Source organism: Tenrec ecaudatus, chromosome 8, assembly GCF_050624435.1.
Source record: "Tenrec ecaudatus isolate mTenEca1 chromosome 8, mTenEca1.hap1, whole genome shotgun sequence".
Taxonomy (NCBI): domain Eukaryota; kingdom Metazoa; phylum Chordata; class Mammalia; order Afrosoricida; family Tenrecidae; genus Tenrec; species Tenrec ecaudatus.
In genome coordinates this window covers 156,769,481-156,792,070 of record NC_134537.1, presented here as the reverse complement: position 1 = coordinate 156,792,070, position 22,590 = coordinate 156,769,481, and the positions used below count along the sequence as shown (strand labels likewise).

Genomic DNA, 22,590 nt, shown 5'->3' with positions numbered 1-22,590 from the left:
GAGAGAAACCTAACAGTAACAGGATTCATTGAGATTGCATCTTGTCAGGTACAAAATGAGCCCTCTGAGAAGCAGGAAGGGGGATTTCAGTACCAGCAAAGGTCCTTCATAACCCGTGTCTGTGATGGAATGGTATTGCAGTTTGAAAGGTAAGACATTTGGGATATATTTAACCTCCACCTTCTTAGAACTATTCTTGTGTTAATTTCCATGAAGGAAATGGTTACTTCAGGATCCTTTTCCATTCTTCTGCAGATGGAGATCCAATTTTGCTTTACCTTTGTTAAAGAGACTCTTTCCCATTTAATGTATTTTTAGTCCTTTGTGGAAGATCAGCTGTCCCTAGATAGGGACATTTATTTCTGGGTTTTCCATCTTGTCCCATTGGTCTCTATACCTATCATTGTACCAGCACCAGGCTGTTTTGACCATAGTGGCTCTCTAATAGGTTTTGAGGTCCTGTATTGAGAAGTCTATTTTGTTCTTCGTAAATTCTTTGTTTATTCTAAGTCTCTTCCATCTCCAATTAGTAATTCATTTTTATGTTTCTTTATAAAAATGAAGTTGAAATCTGGATTGGAATTTTTTTTGGATTTATAGATTGCTTTGGGTAGTACTGAACTAATATTTTCATGTTGTTAAACTTTCCTATCCATGAACATGGGATATTCTTCCATTTGTGTAGGTCTCTTTTGGTTTCTTGTAATAGTGTTCAGTGGTTTTCTTTGTACAAGTCTTTTGTTTCTATGGTTAGGTTTATTTCTAAGTTCATTTTTGTACATGGGGTCAGGTGTGGGTTTTCTGAGGCTGTGACTTATTTAATGTGCTTCTTCTAGCCAAAGTCTGCAATTCCCACCAAATGGCCTTTTACTACCTGGATGTAGGTAACTAGGTAGGGAAGGCTGATAAGATTCACCCATGAGTAACTGGTAACAGGATACATTGTGATTGCATTCTGCTGGGTATAAAATGAGCCTAAGTAATTAATCGTTTATTGCCAATTGTAAATGGTATTGTTTTATTGATGTCTTTTCCAGAGCTTGAATCATTTGTATACAAGAGTCTGCCCGATTTTTGCATGTTAATCTTATATCCTGTCATGTTGCTGACTCAATTGTTTCCAGCAATATTTTTTGCTGAGTTTTTAGGGGTTTTCTACATATAAAGCCATATCTCTGAAAATAGTGAGAGTCTCACTTCTTCTCTGCCCAACTGTAGTCCATTGATTTCTCTTTGTCGTCTAAAGGTTTGGCTAAGACTTCCAGCACAATGTCAAATAAAGGCGGCGGTACTGGGCACCCTAGTCTGCTTCCCGTTAATGGGAGAAACACTTTCAGTTTTTCTCCTTTGAGCAAGATGTTAGCTGTTGTTTTTTCATATGTGGTCTTTATTGTGGTCCAGGGAGTTCCCTATTTAGTTGAATGCTTTTATCAGGAATGTGTGTTGGTTATTGTCAAATGCCTTGTCTGTGATGACTGATAAGATCATGTGGTTTTTATTTTTATTGTGGTGGATTGCATTGGTTGTTTTTCTAATGTTGAGCCATCTTTGTGTACCTGGTTGAAGCCCACTTGGTCATGGTGCATTTTTTTCATTTTTAAAATTTATCGACCAGGATATTTTTGAATATTTCTGCATCTATCTTCATGAGAGATGTTGTACTTTTCTCTCTTTGGGATGTATTTGCTTGGTTTTGGTATCAGGATTTTGCTTGCTTCATAAAATGCGAATGGGAATTTACTGCCCTTTTCTATATTTTGGAATAGTCTCTGTAAAATTGGTATCAATTCTTCTCTGAATACTGGGTATAATTCTCCAGTGACGCAATACGATCCTGAACTCTTTGGTTGGGAATTTTTTTTTCATTATCAATTTTATTTTTAATTTGTTGGGAAGTTTTTAATGACCTGTTCTATTTCTTTTTTGTTATGGGTCTTTTGAAGCTTCTCTATATCAGTCTGGGTCAATTTGGGTGGATAGTGTGATGATCAAAATTTTCCATTTCTTCTGGGTTTCCACACTTGTTGGAGTAGTCTTTTGTAGTAGTGTTACTCTCTTTATTTTATTTGGTTCCATCATGATGTCACCATTTTCATCTATAATTAACATATTTATAACTTCTTTTCTTTTGCTATGTCTGCAAGTGGTTTGTCACTTTTGTTAATCCTTTTAATGAATGAACTTTGAAAGAATGAATTTTTAATTTTCCCCCTGTTTTCCAGTGCATTTATTTTTTGTTACTCTTGTTCAAGAGCTTTTGTTACTCTTGTTCAAGTTGTTGAAGATGTTGGGTTAAGGTGTTGCTTTTGTTCCATTTTTTTTCATATATGTAATTACTATGAATTGTCCTCTGATGACTAACCTCATGGTTCCCCAAATGTTTGGGTATCTAGTGTTTTCATTCTCATTTTTCTCAAGGAAATAACATTTTTTCTCATCCCTTGTGTTGTTCCCTATGTATTTTGTTATTATTATTTGGCCTTTATTTGTTCAATTATTTATTTCTACTTTTACAGTGTGGTCTGACAAAATGGGTTGTAAAATTTTAATATTTTAAAATGTATTAAGGCTTGCTTTGTGGCCTAACATGTGATAGTTAGGTTTATTAGGCCAACCTGGCCAATGGGAACATGTAGGCTTAATCAGATCACATTTTGACCGGAGGACAAAGAGATAAATGGCTCTGCAAGTCCTGCCGCCCCTGCCCCCCCATCACTGCTATCTGATTGGACAAGCGTGCTGCTGCTTTAGCTAGTTCTTTGCCTCAACCTGTGAGCTACACTAACTATGGGCCAAGCCAACCCATGGATCGTGTTTCTAGAGCTTGAGGCTCCTTCGAGACCTGCTTGGCCACGCTGCTGGTGTGTACATCACTTGAGCTTGAGGCTGGTGGATCCTGTCCCCTTGCATTGCTTGAATTCAATATTCCATCCAGGCCTGCTTCACTAAGCTCCTGAGCTATGGACTATTGCTGACCCACCCTGCTGTTTGCTGCCTATGGACAGACTCTGCCTGTCTTGCCCAAAGGAGGCCTCTGCTTTCTGCTTCCTTGACCTTGGACCCAGCAGTCCATGTGAGTTGAAGGACTTTCAGTATATTAACTGTTCCACGAAAGTGAGTTGAATGAACCCTCTGTACTACTACATGGACTAATTAGCTGCTATATTCCTTCTAGCGTGTGTGACATACACACACACACACATATAACCATAAGTGTCCTGGTTTTGTTTCTATAGAGAACCCTGCCTAACACATATGTGGGAAATGTTCTCTGTGCACTGGAAAACAATGTATGCTCTCATGTTTGGGGTGGAATGTTCTTTATTTGTCTAGGTTGTTAGCTAATTGCTTCGTTTTTCTGTGTCTTTGAGTTTCTCTCCTGATAGAATTGTCTTTACTCAAGAGTGGTATACTGAAATCCCCTAGTATTATGATACTTTAACACTTTGTGTGATTAATGTTATTTTGAGAGTCTTTCATTGGGAGTGTATATATTTAATATAATTATGTCTTAGCTGTTTAACTATGTAGTGTCCTTTCTGTATCTCATGTATTTTTTTTGTCTTTGATGTCTATTTTATTGAAGATTAATATTGTCACTCCTGATGTGGTGCAAAAAGCTGATGGTGCCTGGCTATCAAAAGATATAGCATCTGGGGTTTTAAAGGCTTGAAGATAAAACAAGCAACCATCTAACTGAGAAGCAACAAAGCCCACATGGAAGAAGCACACCAGCCTGTGTGATCATGAGGTGTTAATGGGATCAGGTATCAGGCATCAAAGGCCCAGAACAAAAAATTATATCAATGTGAATCATGAGGAGGGCGGAGTAGAGACCCAAAGCCCATCTGTAGACAGTTGGACATCACCTCTCAGAAGGGTCACAAGGAAGAGATGAGCCAGTGAAGGTATAGTATAGTACCAAGGAAACATACAACTTTCCTCTAGTTCTTTAATGCTTCCCCCACCCCCACTGCCATTACCCGTTTTACCTTACAAATCTGGCTAGACTGGCGCATATACAGGGGTACAGATAAGAGCTGAAAAAACACAGGGAATCCAGGACAAGTAAACCCCCTGAGGACCAATAACGAGTGGCGATACCAGAAGGGGAAGGGGAAGGTAGGGGGAGAAAGGGAGAACCAATCATAATGATCGGCATATAACATCCTCCCAGGGGGACGGACAACAGAAAAGTGGGTGAAAGGAGACAGTGGTTGGTTGGTGTAGACCAGGAATCCTCAAACTACAGCCTGCGGGCCACATGCGGCCCACCGAGGACATTTATCTGGCCCTCCGGGTGTTTTGGGCCCATTTGTTTTTTTACTTCAAAATAAGATATGTGCAGTATGCATAGGAATTTGTTTATAGTTTTTTTTTCAAAACTATAGTCTGGCCCACCAAGGGGTCTGAGGGACAGTGAACTGGCCCCCTGTTTAAAAAGTGTGAGGAGCCCTGGGGTAGATTGTAAGACATGAAGAAAACAGTCATTTATAAATTTATAAATTATGAAGGGTTCATGGGGGAGGGTGGGGGTAGGGGGTGAAATGAGCTGATACCAAGGGCTCAAGTAGAAAGATTGTGTTGAAAATGATGATGTATTTGACACAATGGATGGATTGTGATAAGAGCTATAAGAGTCCTCCAATAAAATGATTAATATATATGTGTGTGTATATATATATTCCACTCCTGATTTTTTTTACTTGCTTTTAGCTTGATAAAAAATTTCTCCATCCTTGATTTTCAGTCTGTTTTTGTCTTTGTGTCTCTTGTGGGCAACATAATGGTGGGTTTTGTGTCCTAATCCAGTCTGCTACTCTGTCTTTTGACTGATTCATTTGACCCATTGACATTGTGTCATTATTGAGACGTGCAGGTTTGCGGCTGTCATTTTACTCTGTGTGGGTTTCTTGTTGTTGCTGCTGATTTGGTTTCATTGGTCCCTTTGTTCTTCCTGTGTGTGTCGTTTGACTACTATTTTTATTGTGTTGATTTCCAGAGGTTGTCCTGTATGTTGCTCTCAGGTTCACCTGCAGTCTTAGTTTATTCTCCGTTCAAAGTGTTCTCATTAGTATTTTTTGTAATGCTGGTCTTGCTTTTACAAATTAATTTATCTTGTCTGGAAATAACATGCCTCATATTTGAAAGCCTCCATGCAAATTAGCTGCTTATTTTCAATGGGAAAGTTTTCACAACCAAACAGACAACATATAAATACTAACATAAATAAGAACGTTCATTTATTTATGCAATTAGTATGAATCTGGCGTAAACTCTTGTATCCTTTTCTTTTATTCATGTTTATAAATAGAAACTGCTCAAACCTTGAATGCTTAGTGTCCCATAAAGCCAGGACACGGGACTGTTTTAACGGAGGAATCCCTCCTAATTAGTCTTGTGAACTGGTGGATGGGAGTGTGGAAACCTAAAATTCACTGTTGTTTTTGAGAAAGTCATTTCAGCCCTCTGTGCTGGTTTCCTAATTGATAAAGGCAAATTTCTAAGGCCTAACCAGTGTGAGAGTCACTGTAATTTGACTACTTCTGGAGGGAATACTTCAATATGTGGACTATGTTCTCTCAGAATACTGCCTACTTGGTTTTCAATTGCCTGAAATGATGATGCTGGGCTGGAAGGTTTGAGACCACCCGAGCTGGCACACTCCTGCTTCCTGAGAGTGACATGATCAATGCCATATGCACAGAAGGTACCATCAAAATTCTGAAAGGACCTTCTCAGCCTTGCGGGCATATCTCTGGAGAAATATTACCAAATATGGGAAACATTTCCCCCTTTCCCACTGCCTTTCAGAGGCCTGTGCACGTGACTCCCAAATTCTAGGTGTTGCTGAAGGTTTGGCAAGCAACTCAAAAGTCAGGGGTGAATGATACACTGATGAGCCTCCTACAAAGATGTGTGTGTGTGTGCGTGTGTGTTTGGCTGCAGAGCTCTGTACCTCCACCTCCTCTGATCTAATCTATAGGACTAGGAATGAAGTGAATCCAATGATGATGCTGGTGCTGGCAGACTGTCAGGCGACATGATACTCTTGGGTTGAGGGCTGGCCCAATCAGCTCTGCGTGTGGCAGTAGTGGGCAGGGGAACTGGGGAACACGTACACCAGGTTGCCCCTCCCAGGCTCAGTGTGCTCCGTAGGAAAAGACTTACAGTGAGCCTGGTCACCTTCCATCCAGTTACTTTGACGTAGCAAAATAACTCCATCCAGGTAGACTTTTCTTGAATATGTCAAGAATTTGAGGAGGCCTGGAGGCACAGTAGTCAGCTTTGGACTTCTATAAAAGAGTTGCAATTCGAACTGACTAGCTGCTCCGTGGGACAAAGACAAGGTAGGAGTCGGTGCCTTAAAGGTGACAGCGGAGAAAGCTGATGGAGCTGCTCTGCTCTGTCCTGGGGGGCCGTGAGTCCCAATCAGGTGGATAGCAGTGGGCTTTATTAAAAATGTGTTCCCCATAACAAAGAGTGGGGAAGACTGTGTGCTGGCTCTGCTAACCCACACCGCTGGCTGGAGGCTTGGGCAGAAAGGAAAACTTGTCAAATTGAATATCTGGGCAAGTTATGCTAAGTGGCCCTGATTCGAGTGAGCACGACTCTCGTGTGTTTGTATTGTCCCGACTGTGGTCAGAACTGGGTCTGGAGCCCTGCCTGGTGCATACTCATTTATACCACAGTGCTAGCGAGGAGCGTGAGACCAATGGGCCTCGCTCGCTCTCATCACCTCGTGTAATGCTTGACAACTGTACAATACGTGACAGACCTTCGTTGACAGATGACAGACGAGGGTTCGCAGAGGTTGAAGAACTGGAACAAGGTCCCACGACTGAGAGTTGAACCTGTCCCAGCGCCCCTCATCTTCCATGGCTGCCCTGGCCATTTATTGCTCCATGGCTCTCTCTTCCTAAGGCAATCCATCCTACTGCTGCCCACTGCACCCCACCCCGGCCCAGCGTGAATTTTCTGAACTGCCACTTAGGTACATTATTAATTGAATTCTATTTAGAAAAAGCAGTTAAAGGATTCTCCTCTAATCAGTAAGCAAGCATGTTAAGCAGTCACTATAAGAAAGATAAACAAATTTTAAATGGAAGCATGCTCACAATTTACATACAGCTTTATTTGCAATTTGCTGGAATCACTTGGAACAATCCGTGGGCATATATGTTGCTTTTGGGAAGAGCATTTGGCTCTGGCTTTTCTTCTCCCCAGGGAGACTGGCGCCTGTGCCCACCGCGAGCAAGCTCACACCCAGTGCTGTCCTGCGCTCAGAGCCGTGCTGAAAGTTCTCAGAGCCCGATGTGTCCCCCTCACAGCCAAAAGGAGTGACCCGGCTTCAGCTTCGTGGCCGGCCTCCCACAGGTGTCTGCTCAGCTCCTCTGCGTCCCAGCGCCCTTGCTGCAGGCTGGCCAGGAGGTGGTCAATGATACGGGGATAAAAGGGAGTCGCGAGACACTTCACCAACAGCTTGGCATCCAGGAGTAGGGAAAGAAGTTCTGGGTCACAATTGGAATCATCCACCTGTAAGAAATCCGACACAAAACATGAGTGGCCTTTGGTTAGTCCTTCCCCTCGGACCCGCTGCGCTTAGTTGGTTCGTTACGCGCTGTTCTCGCTTTCTGCTTGCATCGTGAATACCCTTTCCTGGGTTTGACATCCTGGTCCAAAGGCACATACAAGACAGGCGCATCTCTGAGAACTTACAGACACGGGATGATGGGCAGTTTCCTTTACACAAGACAGTCATGTCTCTTGAATCATTGCGACAGCTCCCACATTTAGAGGCGCACCCCTATAGCTCCCTGCTTTAGAATCTGTTCCACACTCTCATCAGCAATGGAGCCAACACATATCCAAGCCTCGAGCGTCTCCTTCACACTGGAGGCCACAAACCTGCTTTAAGCAGGGTCTTGGTCACTGTGAATAACTTTAGTTGGATGAACCTCACATAATGTAACATTTCAGAGCCAATGAACTGGTGTCGAGATCACCAATCTCACTGGGTGTGCTCTCCCGGCAAAGGGGCCACGGGCAAGACGGTCAGCTGTGTCTGCTGGCCTGGAGCAGGAACGAGGGCAACCGTGGCGGCCTCCTCACAGCCTGCTGAGCCGGTGAAATCCACGTGCGCATCGGCTCCAGGGCCATCTTCTCAGCGACACGTTCTATCACAGATGACTCCTGCTTCCGTACTGCAAAGAGATGCCCTCCACACTCTTCCTCATGCTGTGTCACAGCGCTGCCTGTCTCCTGTGCCTGACTGCGCGGCTCTGCGGGCTCAGAGGTTTGCCATCGCTCTACTTCAGCATCCAGCTGCGTCAGCACTGGCTGAAGGCGTCTATGTCATTAAAGGTGTCACATCTGTACAAATGGGGCCAGTACATAAGGGCCCTGTCTCTACAGAGTATCCAACCAGGGATGTCCTAGGACGGCAGGGTGTCTGTCACTGCCAACGCTCAGCGTCTTTTCTTTGGCCCCTAAACAGGAGCATGTATACCCACAGCTCACCTTTAACTCTGGAAGACAAGTAGGTTGAACTCAAGTTAGTGTTTTTGCTTTGTTTTTCAGTCTAGGCAGAAAGGAAGCCAATGAACTAGTTTTTCTGCTAAAAGGGGCCCAAGAGCTTTTAATCTCCCAATGGATTGGGTTGGGGCAAGGGCTGCTTATGCTTCCTGCATGTCTTTCTCTCCATGTCTCTTCTGCCCCGTAGCAAGTCTGCAAGCCTCACGGAGAACCTGCCTGTATTACAATCGTGCACACAAGTGACTGAGTACCTCTCCCATGCCCAGTCCTAACTGGGTGCTTTGTCTCTGTGTCTTACACATCCCCAGAATATAGTTATGAACCTCGTGTTATGAATAAAGAAACTGAGATTCATTGCGGTCAAAGTCTCGTGTCCATGGAGTGTAGCTGCTAAGTGGTGGCTAGACGAGAGCCCACAGCGCTCTGGGTGGCTTGCTAGCTTCCTCCCAAGCAGAGTCTGTGTCTGTTTCCTTGCTTCCGCGGGCCCTCTGCTCTGAACAGCGCTGACCGCATGCTAGCAACACGGTCACATTTGTGGACTGAAGACCTGAATGAAGGACTCTCACAAAAGCCATAATTCTCTCCCTGTGCCTTTCCGCCTGCACCCAGGGCCAGGACGTGCGCCTAGACACACGCTGGTCTGGATCTTTGTAAGGTGAGAAAGAAAGAGCTAGGCAGACTTCACAGCTGTCATGTGTAAGGAAACGACCACGGGTCCATTTTTCGCTGCATGTCTGTGGCAGACGACAAGAATGTTAAGAGGTGGACTTTAGCATAACCTAGTCTAAGATGTGCACGTTAGAGAAAGGAGCCTGCGGGTCAGAGAAGACAGGTGCACAAGGTCACAGAGCGCCACCTGCTCTCCGTGGGGCAAGGCTACACCGAGGCTCACTTCCCGGCCCGTACTGGTCCCCGGGGGGTGGAGTGTTTTCAGGCCCTTCGGCGTTATCTCCACACCAGGGAGTTGCTAGGTTAGTTTGTGAAGCTCCAATTTGTCTTCATTTTTCTTGTTTTTGACTAACATCTAACTCCAGGCACTCAAAATCTGGTACTATCTGCCACGGCAACCTGGAACTGTCATGCCGCCCATTACTCATTCTAACCGCCGTTATTTCTCTCTGGAAAGTAACAAGAAAAAGTGGGAAGAGTTTGTCAAAAAGACATCCCCTTGGTCACGGTAAGAAAAATGCTCGGCAGTTCTTCCTCTCCACTGACTGTCCACAAGCAAGCTTGCAGAGCAGCCGAGACACAAACCCATCTGTCGCCTTCCCTTCCTCCTAAGATACACACAGTTAAGATGTTTACGTAATTTCATCCTTAGAATTTCTAAGGTTAACAAAAACAGTCTACTGAGTAGATATATCAAGTTATTTAGTGTTGAATGCTAAAAATATTTCAGTTGCTTTTAACTATTATTGAAATTCTAAAACAAATGAGCATCTATGCACACAATTTCTTCCTTATTTAAATTAGGTTCTTAGGGTAAGCTACTAAAAGAAGTATTGCTGGGCCCGTGTACCTGGGACTTCTTGGTTCTGCAGAAGGATGCACAAGATAAGTTCAAAAGTTCATCAGTTATGGAAGCCCTGTTGGCATGGTGGTTTATGCGTTGAGCTGCTAGCCACAGTTCAACGGTTCAAATCCACCAGCTGCTCCACGGAAGAAAGCTAAGGCTGTCTGGTTCTTAAAGATTATCAGACTTGGAAACCCAAAGGAACAGTTCTACTCTGTCCTACAGAGCCACGATGTGTCACACTTGACTTGATGGCAGTGGGTTTTGGTTTTTGTATCAGCTTACATGATGACATGGATGTAAGAATATAAAGATGTCAGTTTAACTATAAAAATCTTAGCTTTGGGTATTATTAAAAATAATTTGCCAATCCAGAAGATGTGTAATTAGTATTTCAATGCTGCTTTAATTTTAATTGCACTTATTTATGGATACTTTTACATGTTTCTTATTTTTCTTCTGTGTGAGAAAAATCATATTCATTGCTTTTCACTAGAGTTGTGACATTTTTCTTTCACATATGAGAGAGCTATTTGCACTTTATATATATATATATATATATATATATATATATATATATATATATATATATATATATATACTCTTATTTTAGTTGTAATAAATATTCTGATTTGTCCTTTGCAATACTGCTTTGGAAATTTTTGTTGTACAGAAGTTTTACATTGTTACACTGTCAAACCTGTGGCTCCGTTCAATTATGAACTGTTCTACTGCTTCAAACCGGGAAAATTATCACTGCTCTTGTTAGATGCTCATGTCCTGGAAGAAGAACAGGCAGGGCAACATAGCAACCTAGTACAATAGATCCTAACACTGCCTGGGCTGACGCCACTCTCACAAGAGGTATGTTTGGGTGCATCGATGCAGCCACTGTGTTGATCCATCTTGTCCAAGGTCGTCTTCTTTTTCACTGGGTTCTATCTTACTAAGCATGCTATTCTCTGGAGACTGGTCGCTCTTGACGACATGTCCAAAGTACATGAGATGAAGCTTACCCGTCACTGCCTCTAAGAAGCATTCCAACTGGACTCATTCCAAGGCAGATCTGTGTGTTCTTTTGGCGGTCTATGGTACTCTGAGGATTCTTTGCCAGCACCACCATTCAAATGGATTGAGTCTCCTTCGGTCTTTCATAATCAGTGTCCAACTTCAGCCCCATATGAGGCGATTGCCAACACTAGGGCTTGGGTCACATGCTCTTTCTTCCCAGGAGCAACAGCCTTGCTTTTCAATATTTAGCGCTCTTGCAGGGCACATGTAGTCAATGCTATGCACTCTGGCTTCTTGACGCGGTTTCCGGGAACACTGATTGTGGTTCCAAGCAAGAAGAAAATCTTGGACAACTTCAATCTCTTCTCCATTCATCAAGATATTACCTATTGGTCCAGTTGTGAGAATTTGGTTTTTGTGTTTTTTTACACTGAACTGTATTCCAAATCGAAGTCTGCAATTCTTGATCTTCAAAAGCAAATGTATCAAGTCCTCCTCACTTTCAACAAACACGGCTGCATCATCTGCAATGTTGCAGGTTGTTAAGAAGCATTCCTCTAATCCAGATGCTGCACTCTTTGTAGAATCCAGCTTCTCTGATGATTTGTTCACACACAGGCTGAATGAGTGTGGGGAGAGGACAAAATCCTGATTTTATTTTAATCATTTTATCGGGGACTTATACAGCTCTTATCCCAATCCATACAAACATCCATTGTGTCAATCACATTTGTACATTTGTTGCCATCGTCATTTTCAAAACGCTTTCTTTCTACTTGAGCCCTTGGTATCTGCTCATTATTTTTTACTCCCTCCCTCACCCTTGATAATTAATAGTTATTATTTTTTCATGTCTTACACTGACCAATGTCTCCCTTCACCCACTGTTCTATTGTCCGTCCCCCAGGGAGGGGGTTACATGTCAATCGTGATCAGTTCCCCCTTTCTCCTCGCACCTTCCCCCTACCCTCCTGGCATTGCAACCCCCATTATTGGTCCTGAGGGGTTTAACTGTCCTATTGTCCGTGTTTCCAGCTCTTATCTGTACCAGTGTACATGTTCTGGTCTAGTCAGATTTGTAAGGTACAATTGGGGTCATGATAATAGTGGGTAGAAAGCACTAAAGAACTAGAGGAAAGTTGTATGTTTCATCATTGCTACATTGCACCAACTGGCTCATCTTCTCCCTACAACCCTTCTGTAAGGGGATGTCCAGTTGCCTACAGATGGGCTTTGGGTCTCCACTCTGCACTCCCCCTCATTTCCAATGATATGATTTTTTGTTCTGGGTCTTTGATGCCTGATATCTGGTCCTATCGACACCTCGGGATCACACAGGCCTAGCCTGATTTTAAGCCATGCAGATTTCCCTTCTTTTGTTTGCACAGCCCCCCTTGACCCAGTACAAATTCCACAGGAGCACGATGAAGCCTTCTAGAACTTCCATTCCTCCCGAACCTATCCGTAATTTGCTATGATCCACAAAGCCAAATGCCTTGGTATGGTCAATAAAATACAAAACAACGTATTTCTTGTGTTCTCTGCTTTGAGCAAAGGCCCCTCTGTCCCATATCCTCTCATGATCCATCCTGAACCTCTGGCAAGCTCCCTGCTGCGACCACTATTGGACGATCTTCAGAAAAATTTTACTTCTTTGTGATATTAATGATATTGTTCTATGATCTGCGCATTCTATTGGGTCATCTTTCTTTGGTATGGGTGCAAGTATGGAGCTCTTCCCAATTTCTACCAAGTTTCCTGGCACAGACAAGTAGTGGCTTCCAGTGCTTCATCAGCTTGCCGAAACATTTTGCTATGTAATCCATCAATTCATGGAGTCTTGTTTTTGGTAATACATTTAGTGCAGCTTGAACTTCTTCCTTCAGCACCACTGATTCTTGCTACCTCTTGAAATGGTGAAATGTCGACTACTGTACATACTCGTGTGTAAGCCGAGTTTTTTCAGCACAAAAAATGTGCTGAAAAACTGGGGTTCGCTTATACACGGGTCAGTGGTACCTCAGCGAGGTGTAACATCTCACAGGTGACTGGCGTTCCTCTGCTGTTCATTCAAAGCCCCGCTGACACTGCAGGGCTTTGAATGTTTGTTTACTCACATCTAACCAATCAGAGCCATTCTATGACATGGATGGCTCCAATACCCATTTCATCCAATACCAATATTTCTGACACTTCACAGAAGCACCCATAGGAATTCACTTATGCCGGCAGCTGAACTGGTAAGGATGTGTCGGTGGCTGCACTCCATCTCTCCCCTCTGGTCTCTGTCTTAATTCACATCCTGCATTTCCCAGCCTAGGCTTATACTCGAGTCAATCAGTTTTTCTGGTTTTCCAGGTAATAAATTAGGTACCTCAGCTTATAGTCGGGTCGGCTTATATTCGAGTATATACGGTAATTCTTTTTAGCACAGCCACTTTGTGTGTTGTTTCCATCTACTTTTGATGCTTCCTGCATCATTTAATAGTTTTCCCAGAGAGTCTTTCAATATTGCTTGCAACTCAAGACTTTAATTTTTTTAGTTCACCAGTTTTAGATACGCTGTAACTGTTCTTCCTATTTGATGCTTTAACTCTAGATCTTCGCCCATTTCCCTATACTTTACTTTGTCTTCTTGAGCTACCATTCAACATTTTATTTTCAGCCCTTTCGTTTATCATTGCTTCCTTTTGCATTAGCTACTCTACGATTAAGAGCAAGTTCCAGAATTTCTTCTGACATTCCCTGTGCTTGAAATACAGGTGGGGTATAACCACTGCCATACTTTGTCTCTGGTGACCTTTCCATTTATTTTTTTCAGCTTCAACCTGAACTTACATATAACTTGATGATCGGATCCACAGTTGGCCGCAGGGCTGGTTTAGCTGCTGATATTGCGCTTCTACACCATCTCTTCCCCCCAAACAAACTCACTGCCATCAAGTCAATTCCGACTCATCGCCACCCTCGAAGGTAGGCTGGGGCTGCCTCTGTGAGTTCCCCAGATTACAAAGCCTGACCTTTCTCCCTCAGAGGAGCTGGTGGTTCGTATTGCTGACCTCATGGCTAGCGGCCCAACGTGTACCTACTGCGCCACCGGAGCTCCAGCCTCTTCACCCATTTGTAGTCCATTTGATTTCTGTGTCTTCCATCTGGAGAACTCCATGCATACAGTTCCTTTGTTTGTTGCAAATAGGTATTAACTATGAAAAAAGTCATTGATCTCACAAGATTCTATCATGAGATCTCAGTGATGCTTCTACTACCAAGGCCATATTTTCCAACTGCTGTTCATTCTTTTTTTTGTTTGTAATTTATTTTTTTCTGCTGTTCATTCGTGTTTTCAACTTTTGCATTCCAATTGCTAATACTTATTAATGAATCTTGATTGCATGTTTGATCAATTTCCAACTGAAGATATTGGTAGAATTCTTTAATTTCTACATCACTTAACATTAATGCTTGGTGCATACATTTGAATAATAGTTGTATTGACTTGATTTCCCTGTATGTGGATACATATTCTATTACAGATAGCATTGCATTTCAAAGTCGACCTTGAGATGTCCTTCTGGATCATGGTCAAGTCATTCTTCTTGAGTCTCTCATTCCTTGCCAAATAAATAATTTGATTTCCTTGTTCAAAATGGCCCAAACCTACCCATTTCATCCAATACCAATATTTCTGACAACTTCCAATTGTCCCTAGATCAGTGGTTCTCAACCCTTTAATACAGTTCCTCATGTGTATTGAACCCCAACCATAACATTGTTTTCGTTGCTACTGCATCACTGTCATGCTGCTCCTGTGATGATTCCGGAAACCCCTGTGAAGGGCCATTTGACCGTTGCCCGATTCATACTTCATACAAGCTCCGAGTAGTAACTGGTGCTTGCAGCTGTCTCTTCATTTTGCACTGTGCCCATCAGCAAATGGAAGTCTCGAAGGCTTTCTTTCCACAAACTGTACTCCCTCCGTGTCGGGATGGTCGACGCTACTTTCAGAAGGCAGCTCTTCCTCAGCATCCTTTGAGGAGCTTCTGCACTGAGAGGCTGGCTCATCTCGGTCACCATCTCCGACAATGTTCTGCTTCTTGGTGAGGATTTCAGTGCCTGACAATGTTTCGATGCTGCCCATCAGGTTTCCATTGTCTGACTCCTCTAAAGCAGACAGTCTGTTCTTAGTCTGGAAACTGCTGACCCGTGTTCAACTGGGGCGACCCTGCTGGCATTGGAAATACCAGTGACACAGCTTCCAGCGTCCCAGCCACACACAGGCCTGTCAGCTTGTCACACCACCGTGGCAAGTGGGTTATAGTCCCTCTTACGTGCTCAGAAGTCTTCTTTTTCTGACTTTACAAATAAATGCATTACTCACCAGGAATTTACTTTGCTATATGATCTGTGGAAAGTCACTTGCCCCTGAGAGTGGGCTGGTAGTTTAAGAGCTTGAGAAAGTGAACAAATAGATTGTCATTTTGGGACTCAAATGTCTTCCATAAATGAGACAAGTCCAGGCAGATGAGTTGGTTCTGTTTTCCGCATCAATTGCGTCGAGTGGCCCGAGCAGCATTCTGGTGCTGTGGAAAGATGACTAGGCCCGAGGCGGTTCCAGCCCATGCTCCTTTGCCACAGAGCCGCGTCCTTGGTGAGGACACACCCCGTGCCTGCTTCCCCACACCCTGTCTGTAAGGGACGACGGGAAGCTGTGCGCTCATATGTTCAAGTTAAGCTCAGAGTTGAAATTATTAGTCAAACAAATTGAAAAAACAAGATTCTCTAGACGGGAAGGAGTTTACACATAAAGTAAGGGAGAAATCTGCCTTGTCCTTCAATGTTTTCTTTCTTTTTTTTCAGCAATTAATTTTGGAGGATAAATGAAACTTCAGATCTTGTGAAAGAAATCTATTAAAACACAAAGCACTACTATCTTCTAACCCATTACAATGTTATCTACTTAATTCCTGTTTCAACAATAGGTAATGAACCTTCTCTAAATTAAAATCTTTGATTTTATGGATCTATGCCAAGCTAAGAGTAATTACAGTAATGGGGTAAGCTAAAATTCTACTAGCAAAATACATGCAAGGCCTTATTCCAATTACTGTAAAGAAGACTATTTAATTTTATTCCACTGCTTACTTTTAAAGAGGATATTTGTCATATATATATAAACATCGTGTGGGGAGGGAATAAGGAGAAAGGGGAAACCCATCACAACGTTGGATTTATAGCCCCCCTCTGGGGTGTAGGGCAAAAATCAGAAAGGTGGGTGAAGGTAGGCCACAGACAGTGTAAGACATGAAATAACAACAATAATATGTAATTGATCAAGGATTCACGAGGGTGGGAAGGTGGGGGAGGGAAGGGAAAATAGGGGAGCTGATAGCAAGGGTTCATGTTGAAGGAAGTTGTTTTGGAAATGTTGACGGTGCATATGTACAAATGTACTTAATACTATTTCAATGGTGGATTGTTATAGGATTTTTAAGAGCCCCCGCCCCCAGTAAAATGACTAATTAAAAAAATAACTACAAGGGCAAAAAAATAAATAAAAAGGACATCACCAATGTGTAATTGAAATAATAAAACTGCCTAAAGATCGTTTCCCCGCCCTTCTAGTCTAGAGATTCCTTCGACAAGAAGAGCAGCCACAGTCCGGGGCTGAATGACCACGAGTCAAGCTGAGCAATGCCAAGGCTGAGGTGGTACTAGGAATTAGTAGATATGCCCGGAATCTGTAAAAAAGAGGCTCAGACCCAAAGAGCAAAAATAACAACAATGACTGTGATATGAAACTTTGAACAAAGAGGACTACAATAAAAAAGACAACCGTGCTCGTGAGGATGTGGAGCAATCGGAACGCGTACACTGGGGGTGGGGCTGTCTGCTCTGGAAAGCAGTCTGGCAGTCCCTCATATGATTTTTATTTATTTATTTTTGCCCTTGTATAGAGTACACAATCCCGAACAAATGTGTGCTGATGTCTTAGTCCAGCAGGCCTGGTGCTGCCTTTGTGAGTGAGCATGACGGAACGTTCTGCCCCATCTTCAACCCTCACAGTTGTGGAAACCCAGTCCCTTAGATCGTTCACTTGTACAGATTTTTAAAAACATATTTTATCTAACAAGCTGTCCTGTACATGTATACTTTCCTCTCCTCAACAGCATTTTAAGTGAGCAATTTTAAGCTCATTGAATGACTTAATGAAACAATCAATACAATTACAGCAAGTTCCATGGACAGGATCTATAATGTTCCTCCAGTACAGTGATAGCATGTCTCTAACACGAACTAGGGACATATAGAAACCATAGCTATTATGGATGGATTTGAGCTTGCACTTAATTGTAGCCCCAATCTAAGGACAATTAGTTCTCATGATGCGTCCCTACTGGACACGTACTCTCATGGAGGGCACGTGGATTATACGGAAACCACAGCAATGTGTGGTGAAGAAATCAGGATGGTGCCTGGTCATCAGAAAGAACAGCATCTGGGCCTTAAAACTTGTATTCAAACACGTGGTGAAGGGAAATTACTTGCTACTACTCGTCTATTCATAATCTTTGCATAATTGGGAGTATGCAAATAATATGCAGAGGATTGTAAGTAGGGGATTGGTCAGTATTTCCATTCGGTAGGGTACAAGGGTAAGCCACTTCCATCACAAGAGCAGTGGAGGCCACTGCTCCGAGACTGTGAGACAGTATGGGCTCCGCGGTCTATGAAACAGGCACAGCTGCGTGTCTTTGGATGGGATGCTGGCTTGTTTAATGGGGTGTCCAGATGCTGACAACCAGAGACTGAGAAGAAGCAACGGTGTGTACAAAAGGACTGTATCCCACTGTTTTCTGATCTTGACTTGCTGTGCCTTAGTAACGTCCAATAACTCTGACTATGGCCTGTGTGCTCTGCGAGAATGTTGAAACAGGTTACTGCAGCCAGTTGAGAAGTGCCGTGGTAGGGATGGCTGCTGTCAAAATCAGGTGAAGAAGGTTGGAAGGTGGAGGCAGGGCTGGTCTTTGTCTCCTAGGAGCTGAGTTTCCCTTCCCCTCTATGTAACCAGAGGAGGTCAGATGTGTCCCTATGCACCCCCATGCTAGCTTGCCAGTTTTAAAATGGTCATGGTCATATCTATCTGTGAACACACAAAAAAAGCCAACCCAGTGGACTCTTTAAGTGGATGAATAGTATGACAAATACATCATTTCTCAATAAAAAGGCACAGCTGTTTTAAAGAGATGCAGACAATGGCATTGCTCTCTTGCATGAGACCTTTTTAAAACATGGCCCAAGCACAAAAGCAGGTGGCAATTCCCCGCTCCAAGAAGTGCAGGACCAGAGCCTGCTGGCCCAGTAACCCAGCCCCAAACTCACTGCCATCGGGCTTCTTTCGAGTCACTTCCCAGAGACTGTGGGAGTAGAATGGGCGCTGCAATGGGCTCTCAGGCACTGCTGCGCTACATCTGCTCTGCTCCTTTTAGGGGCTGATGCCACGGGGCTCGGGATGCTTTCCACAATTTCCTTCCTTTGTGGCGATAAATCCTCTTCAATAATCTAGAGGCCTTCCTGCCTACATCAGAAACATGGTGGAGGACGGTTGCTGACTGACAGTCAGACCTGGAGGTTAACGTCCAGCTCTGTGTGTCTGTGCTTCGAGCTGTGAAACCAGCGTGACCACGCCTCTCCTCGCATGAATATTAGGAAGATAAAGTGAGAACGCGTTTATTAGAATGGTTGGCAGTTGGTAATCGAAAGACAGTAGTTGCTATTAGCTTCAGGGAGAAAGCCTTACTTAGGTACTAAAGGTCTTAAAGACTTCTTATAAGCCCTTGAATTATTCTTTTAGTCCACACGGCAGCCCAGGAGAACCCCTGGGACATGGAGTCGGGGTGGAGGCAAGACGTGGGAGAGAGGAGGAATATGAGACCAGAAAATGCTCAACATGTAAAACTATCACAGATAACTATCTGCTTAATTTGCTGAACCAAATCAAGAGGCTTCCACCTAAATAGAAAATATTCAAGAAATGCTACTCCAACACCCCAGCAGGTGCGTTCTTCCTGGAGAGAGGATGAAGATTTGAAGGGGGTTCTGAGCCTCACTGAGGCTATGGTGGAGGCAGATCTAGCAGCCGGTGTTATACAGGATTTTAATTTCTCATCAACAATAGCAGCTCCAGGAGGAACTTACTCATTCCAGTCGAGGAAGAGGTTGTTGAACATTTGTGAGAGGTACATACAAAACACCTGAGGTTTGCAGTTTCAGAAACGCTTAAGAGAAAGAAACGAGCCCTGCCATTGGAGGGAAAACCTGGCATCAGCACTTAGGCATCATCCTTTTAACGGTAAACACCTATAAAGCCGTCAGCACCGTATAACAAATAGCAAAATAATGCATGCTATCAGCAAGCGAGTGGGCGTTTCTCCACTTGGATCTGCACACTGCGCAGGAGTGATTGCCTTTCAGGAGCCCCTTTGTCAAATGTTTTACTTTGTTAATGCCAACAAGAACAACCAGTAAGGGGGAACACTGTTGTGGATGAACACAGGTCCCTACTACTCGACACAGAGAATAGCAAGGCAAAATTTACAAGGAAAGTAAAAGTCATGTCTGTTTCACTGGAATGCCAAGTACGATTTACAAGTGGCCAGGCAGACATCGTACAAAATAATGTTCATCGAAACTCTGACTATTTAATGTTGGGAGAACAGTCATCCATAAAAGCAAAATCTTATTTCTGAGTAATACAACTTCTAATTCTGTTAACTATTTTCATATCTTTTGATCGTGCCAATAACCCCTTCTACGCCATGACATTTGCTCTGTTCTTTTGAGGTAGCAGGTTCCTGGGACGCATATCTCCAGTGTAAAAGCTGGGGTGGTGGCTGCGTTTCCAAGCTAAGAGCACCTTACACGCTCTTCAGAGGAAACGTGTTATTGCCATTCATCCACATAGGGAGGAGTGCATAATTCACATGTGCAGAGCACGAAGCCTTTTACAAAGGAACACACAAGGCCTGCCTCCCATGTCAGAAATTACGACCTTGGCTAGCATTCCAGAAGCGAGGCCTGTGCCATCCCTCCAGTCCCTGCTTCCCACTTCTCCTCAAAGATCACAACTGGTCAAGTTTGTGAGACAGCAGACGGGACGAGTTTACCCCTGGGGGCACAGTGGTTAGGCTTTGGGCTGCGAATTGCAGGAGGCAGAGGGGGCTGTCTTGACTCCGCCAAGATTTTAGTCTCAGAAACTCACAGGGACAGTCCCTGTCCTGGAGGTTGCTGTGCATGAACAATGGTTTCATGGCAGCGAGCTTGATTTTTAAATTTTTATTAAATAAAATTATTGATATACCACTCTTAAAAACTTTTCATTGAGAAGTAATTCACCTGTCAGGATAAATACAAAGAATATTGCTACAAAACTAAGGGAACCTTTACCCCCTGCCACCAAGTCTAGTCCCGATCACAATGACCCTGCAGATGAGAGCAGACCTCCTCCTTTGGGTTTCCAAGACTTCAAATCCTTAGGAAAGCGGAGCACCTTGTGGAAAACTAATAAATTACTGGCATTTTTTGTTGGTCTTTAATGGGTCTATACACATCTGAAGGCAGTGTTTCAATATCTGTAACCCCTCCCCAAAGAATTCTGCACTCTTCCATCTGTGCAGCATCAAAATGGCAGTCTGGGCATAGTGGAGGGGTTCAAATCACGTTCCTTTTAAATGGTCTGTGAGTTTGATGAACAAAGCACGTACGCAGGGGTAGGATCAGGGCTGCCTGGTGGAGGAGACACTGTTCTCTAGTGACCCTCAGAGGGCAACCCTTACTGTCTTTGTGACGAGAAGGTGCAACGTTTGTGATGGAACACAAAAAAACCCTCCGTGCAGTCCTCATGGTTTCTCTCTCCCCAGTAGTTTTCAATTTAAAAAAACTTCTCCCTAACACGTGATGCTCCATGTCCTTGGAGAAAATATGTCAAGATAAACAGGTGGCGTAACCTTGTGAGATGACCGCTCTGCCTATTTAGGGGGCACAGCAGATCCCTCAGAAACCAGTTTATATATATATATTTAAAGGCACCCTAATGAACCAGGCAAATGCATTGCTGGAAGTACTTGTCTGCAGCCACCGGTCAGAGTCATCGTTGAACACGCTCCCTTAGGAAGAACGAGTGCATATATGAACTGGTTCCTTGGTAGCAATTATGTTTTGACGCACTCTCACACCTACGGCCACGCATTTAAGTGCACCATGGTTTTTAATACATTTACAGAGCTTTGCAACCGCCACCATTCTCTAAATACAGACGATTCCAGTCACTCATAAACAGTAACTCCATGTCCGTGTTCCGCTCTAACGTCCAGTCCTACACAGTCACTCATCTACTCTTTGTCTCGAGAGATTTATTTTCTGGGCAGTTTGTATAAACTAGAGTAATGTAACATGTGGTCTTTTGTGAACTGCTTCTTCCACTTAGAAAAATATTTTCAAAGTTTGTCTATAGCATGGATCAATAGTCATGCCTTTTAATTCCCAACTAATACTGCACTGTATAATGTTCATAATTTATTCATCTGTGTATTAATTGATGGAGACATAGGTTCTTTCTGCTTTTTGGCTATTATAATGCTTCTTATGAACCTTTATCAGCGGCACAGACCTCTTTAAAGTGTTGAAATGCACAAGCGTCTGAGGATTAAGGTGCAGATGTACCTGACCCAAGTCAAGGTATTTTCAACTGCCTCGTCTGCACGTGGAAGTTGGACCTGGAATAAGGGAGACCACAGGAAAACTGATGGGTTTGGATTAGGGTGCTGGAGAAGGACAGAGAAAGCATCCTGGACTGCCAAGCAAATGAAGAGATGTGTCTCAGAAGTACAGCCAGACTGCCGATAGAAGCAAGACTTCACCTCACCTACTTTGGAAACGTGGTCAGCAGAGAGCAGTCTCTGGAGAAGGACCCCCTGCTTGGTGAAGTAGAGGCCAGGGAGAGAGGAAGGCCTTCTACAAGGTGGGCTGACTGCACTGATGGGCGCACACCTAAGAACGAGTGGTGAGCATGGCACAGGACGGGCCGGCTCTGAGTCGGCAACAACGTGGCCACACCGAGAACAGCAGGCTGGACCTCCAAGTACTGGCCTTAGTGGAGGACGGATGCTCTCCCTTCTCCTACACGCCTTCGTGGGAGTGGAATGCTGGGTCACGTGACAACTCTACCTTTCTATCGCTGAAGGGCCGCTCTCCTTCACCAAACAGCACCCCCCTTCCTGCCTGCCCACCGGTTCTGGACGAGGTTCCACTTGCTATCACTTGGTTTCCATGTTCCTGTTGTCCTAGTGAATTTGAAGCGGTGTCCTGTCATTTGGGTCAGTGTTTCTGAGATGGCTGATGAGGTTCAGCACCTTCTCCATGCTTATGGGGCAACTGCACATGGGGATCCCTCGGCCTCTCCAGGAGGCTCGGCAGCTGTCCTTCGGGCGTGCGGCGTGGGAGTTCCTCACTCGGCACACCTTCACGGAGGTCTC

The 22,590-nt window shown here is 43.8% G+C and overlaps 1 protein-coding gene across 1 annotated transcript in view; it reads right to left on the bottom strand.

The window, feature by feature from the left end:
- Positions 1–7,114: 7,114 nt before the first annotated feature.
- Positions 7,115–22,590, bottom strand: part of NBAS (NBAS subunit of NRZ tethering complex) — a 383,893-nt gene continuing 368,417 nt past the window's right edge. The window contains exon 52 of the mRNA XM_075557089.1: positions 7,115–7,536. Within this exon, the coding sequence (XP_075413204.1) occupies positions 7,261–7,536 (276 nt within the window). The 3' untranslated portion in view covers positions 7,115–7,260. The remainder of the gene's footprint in view (positions 7,537–22,590) is intronic.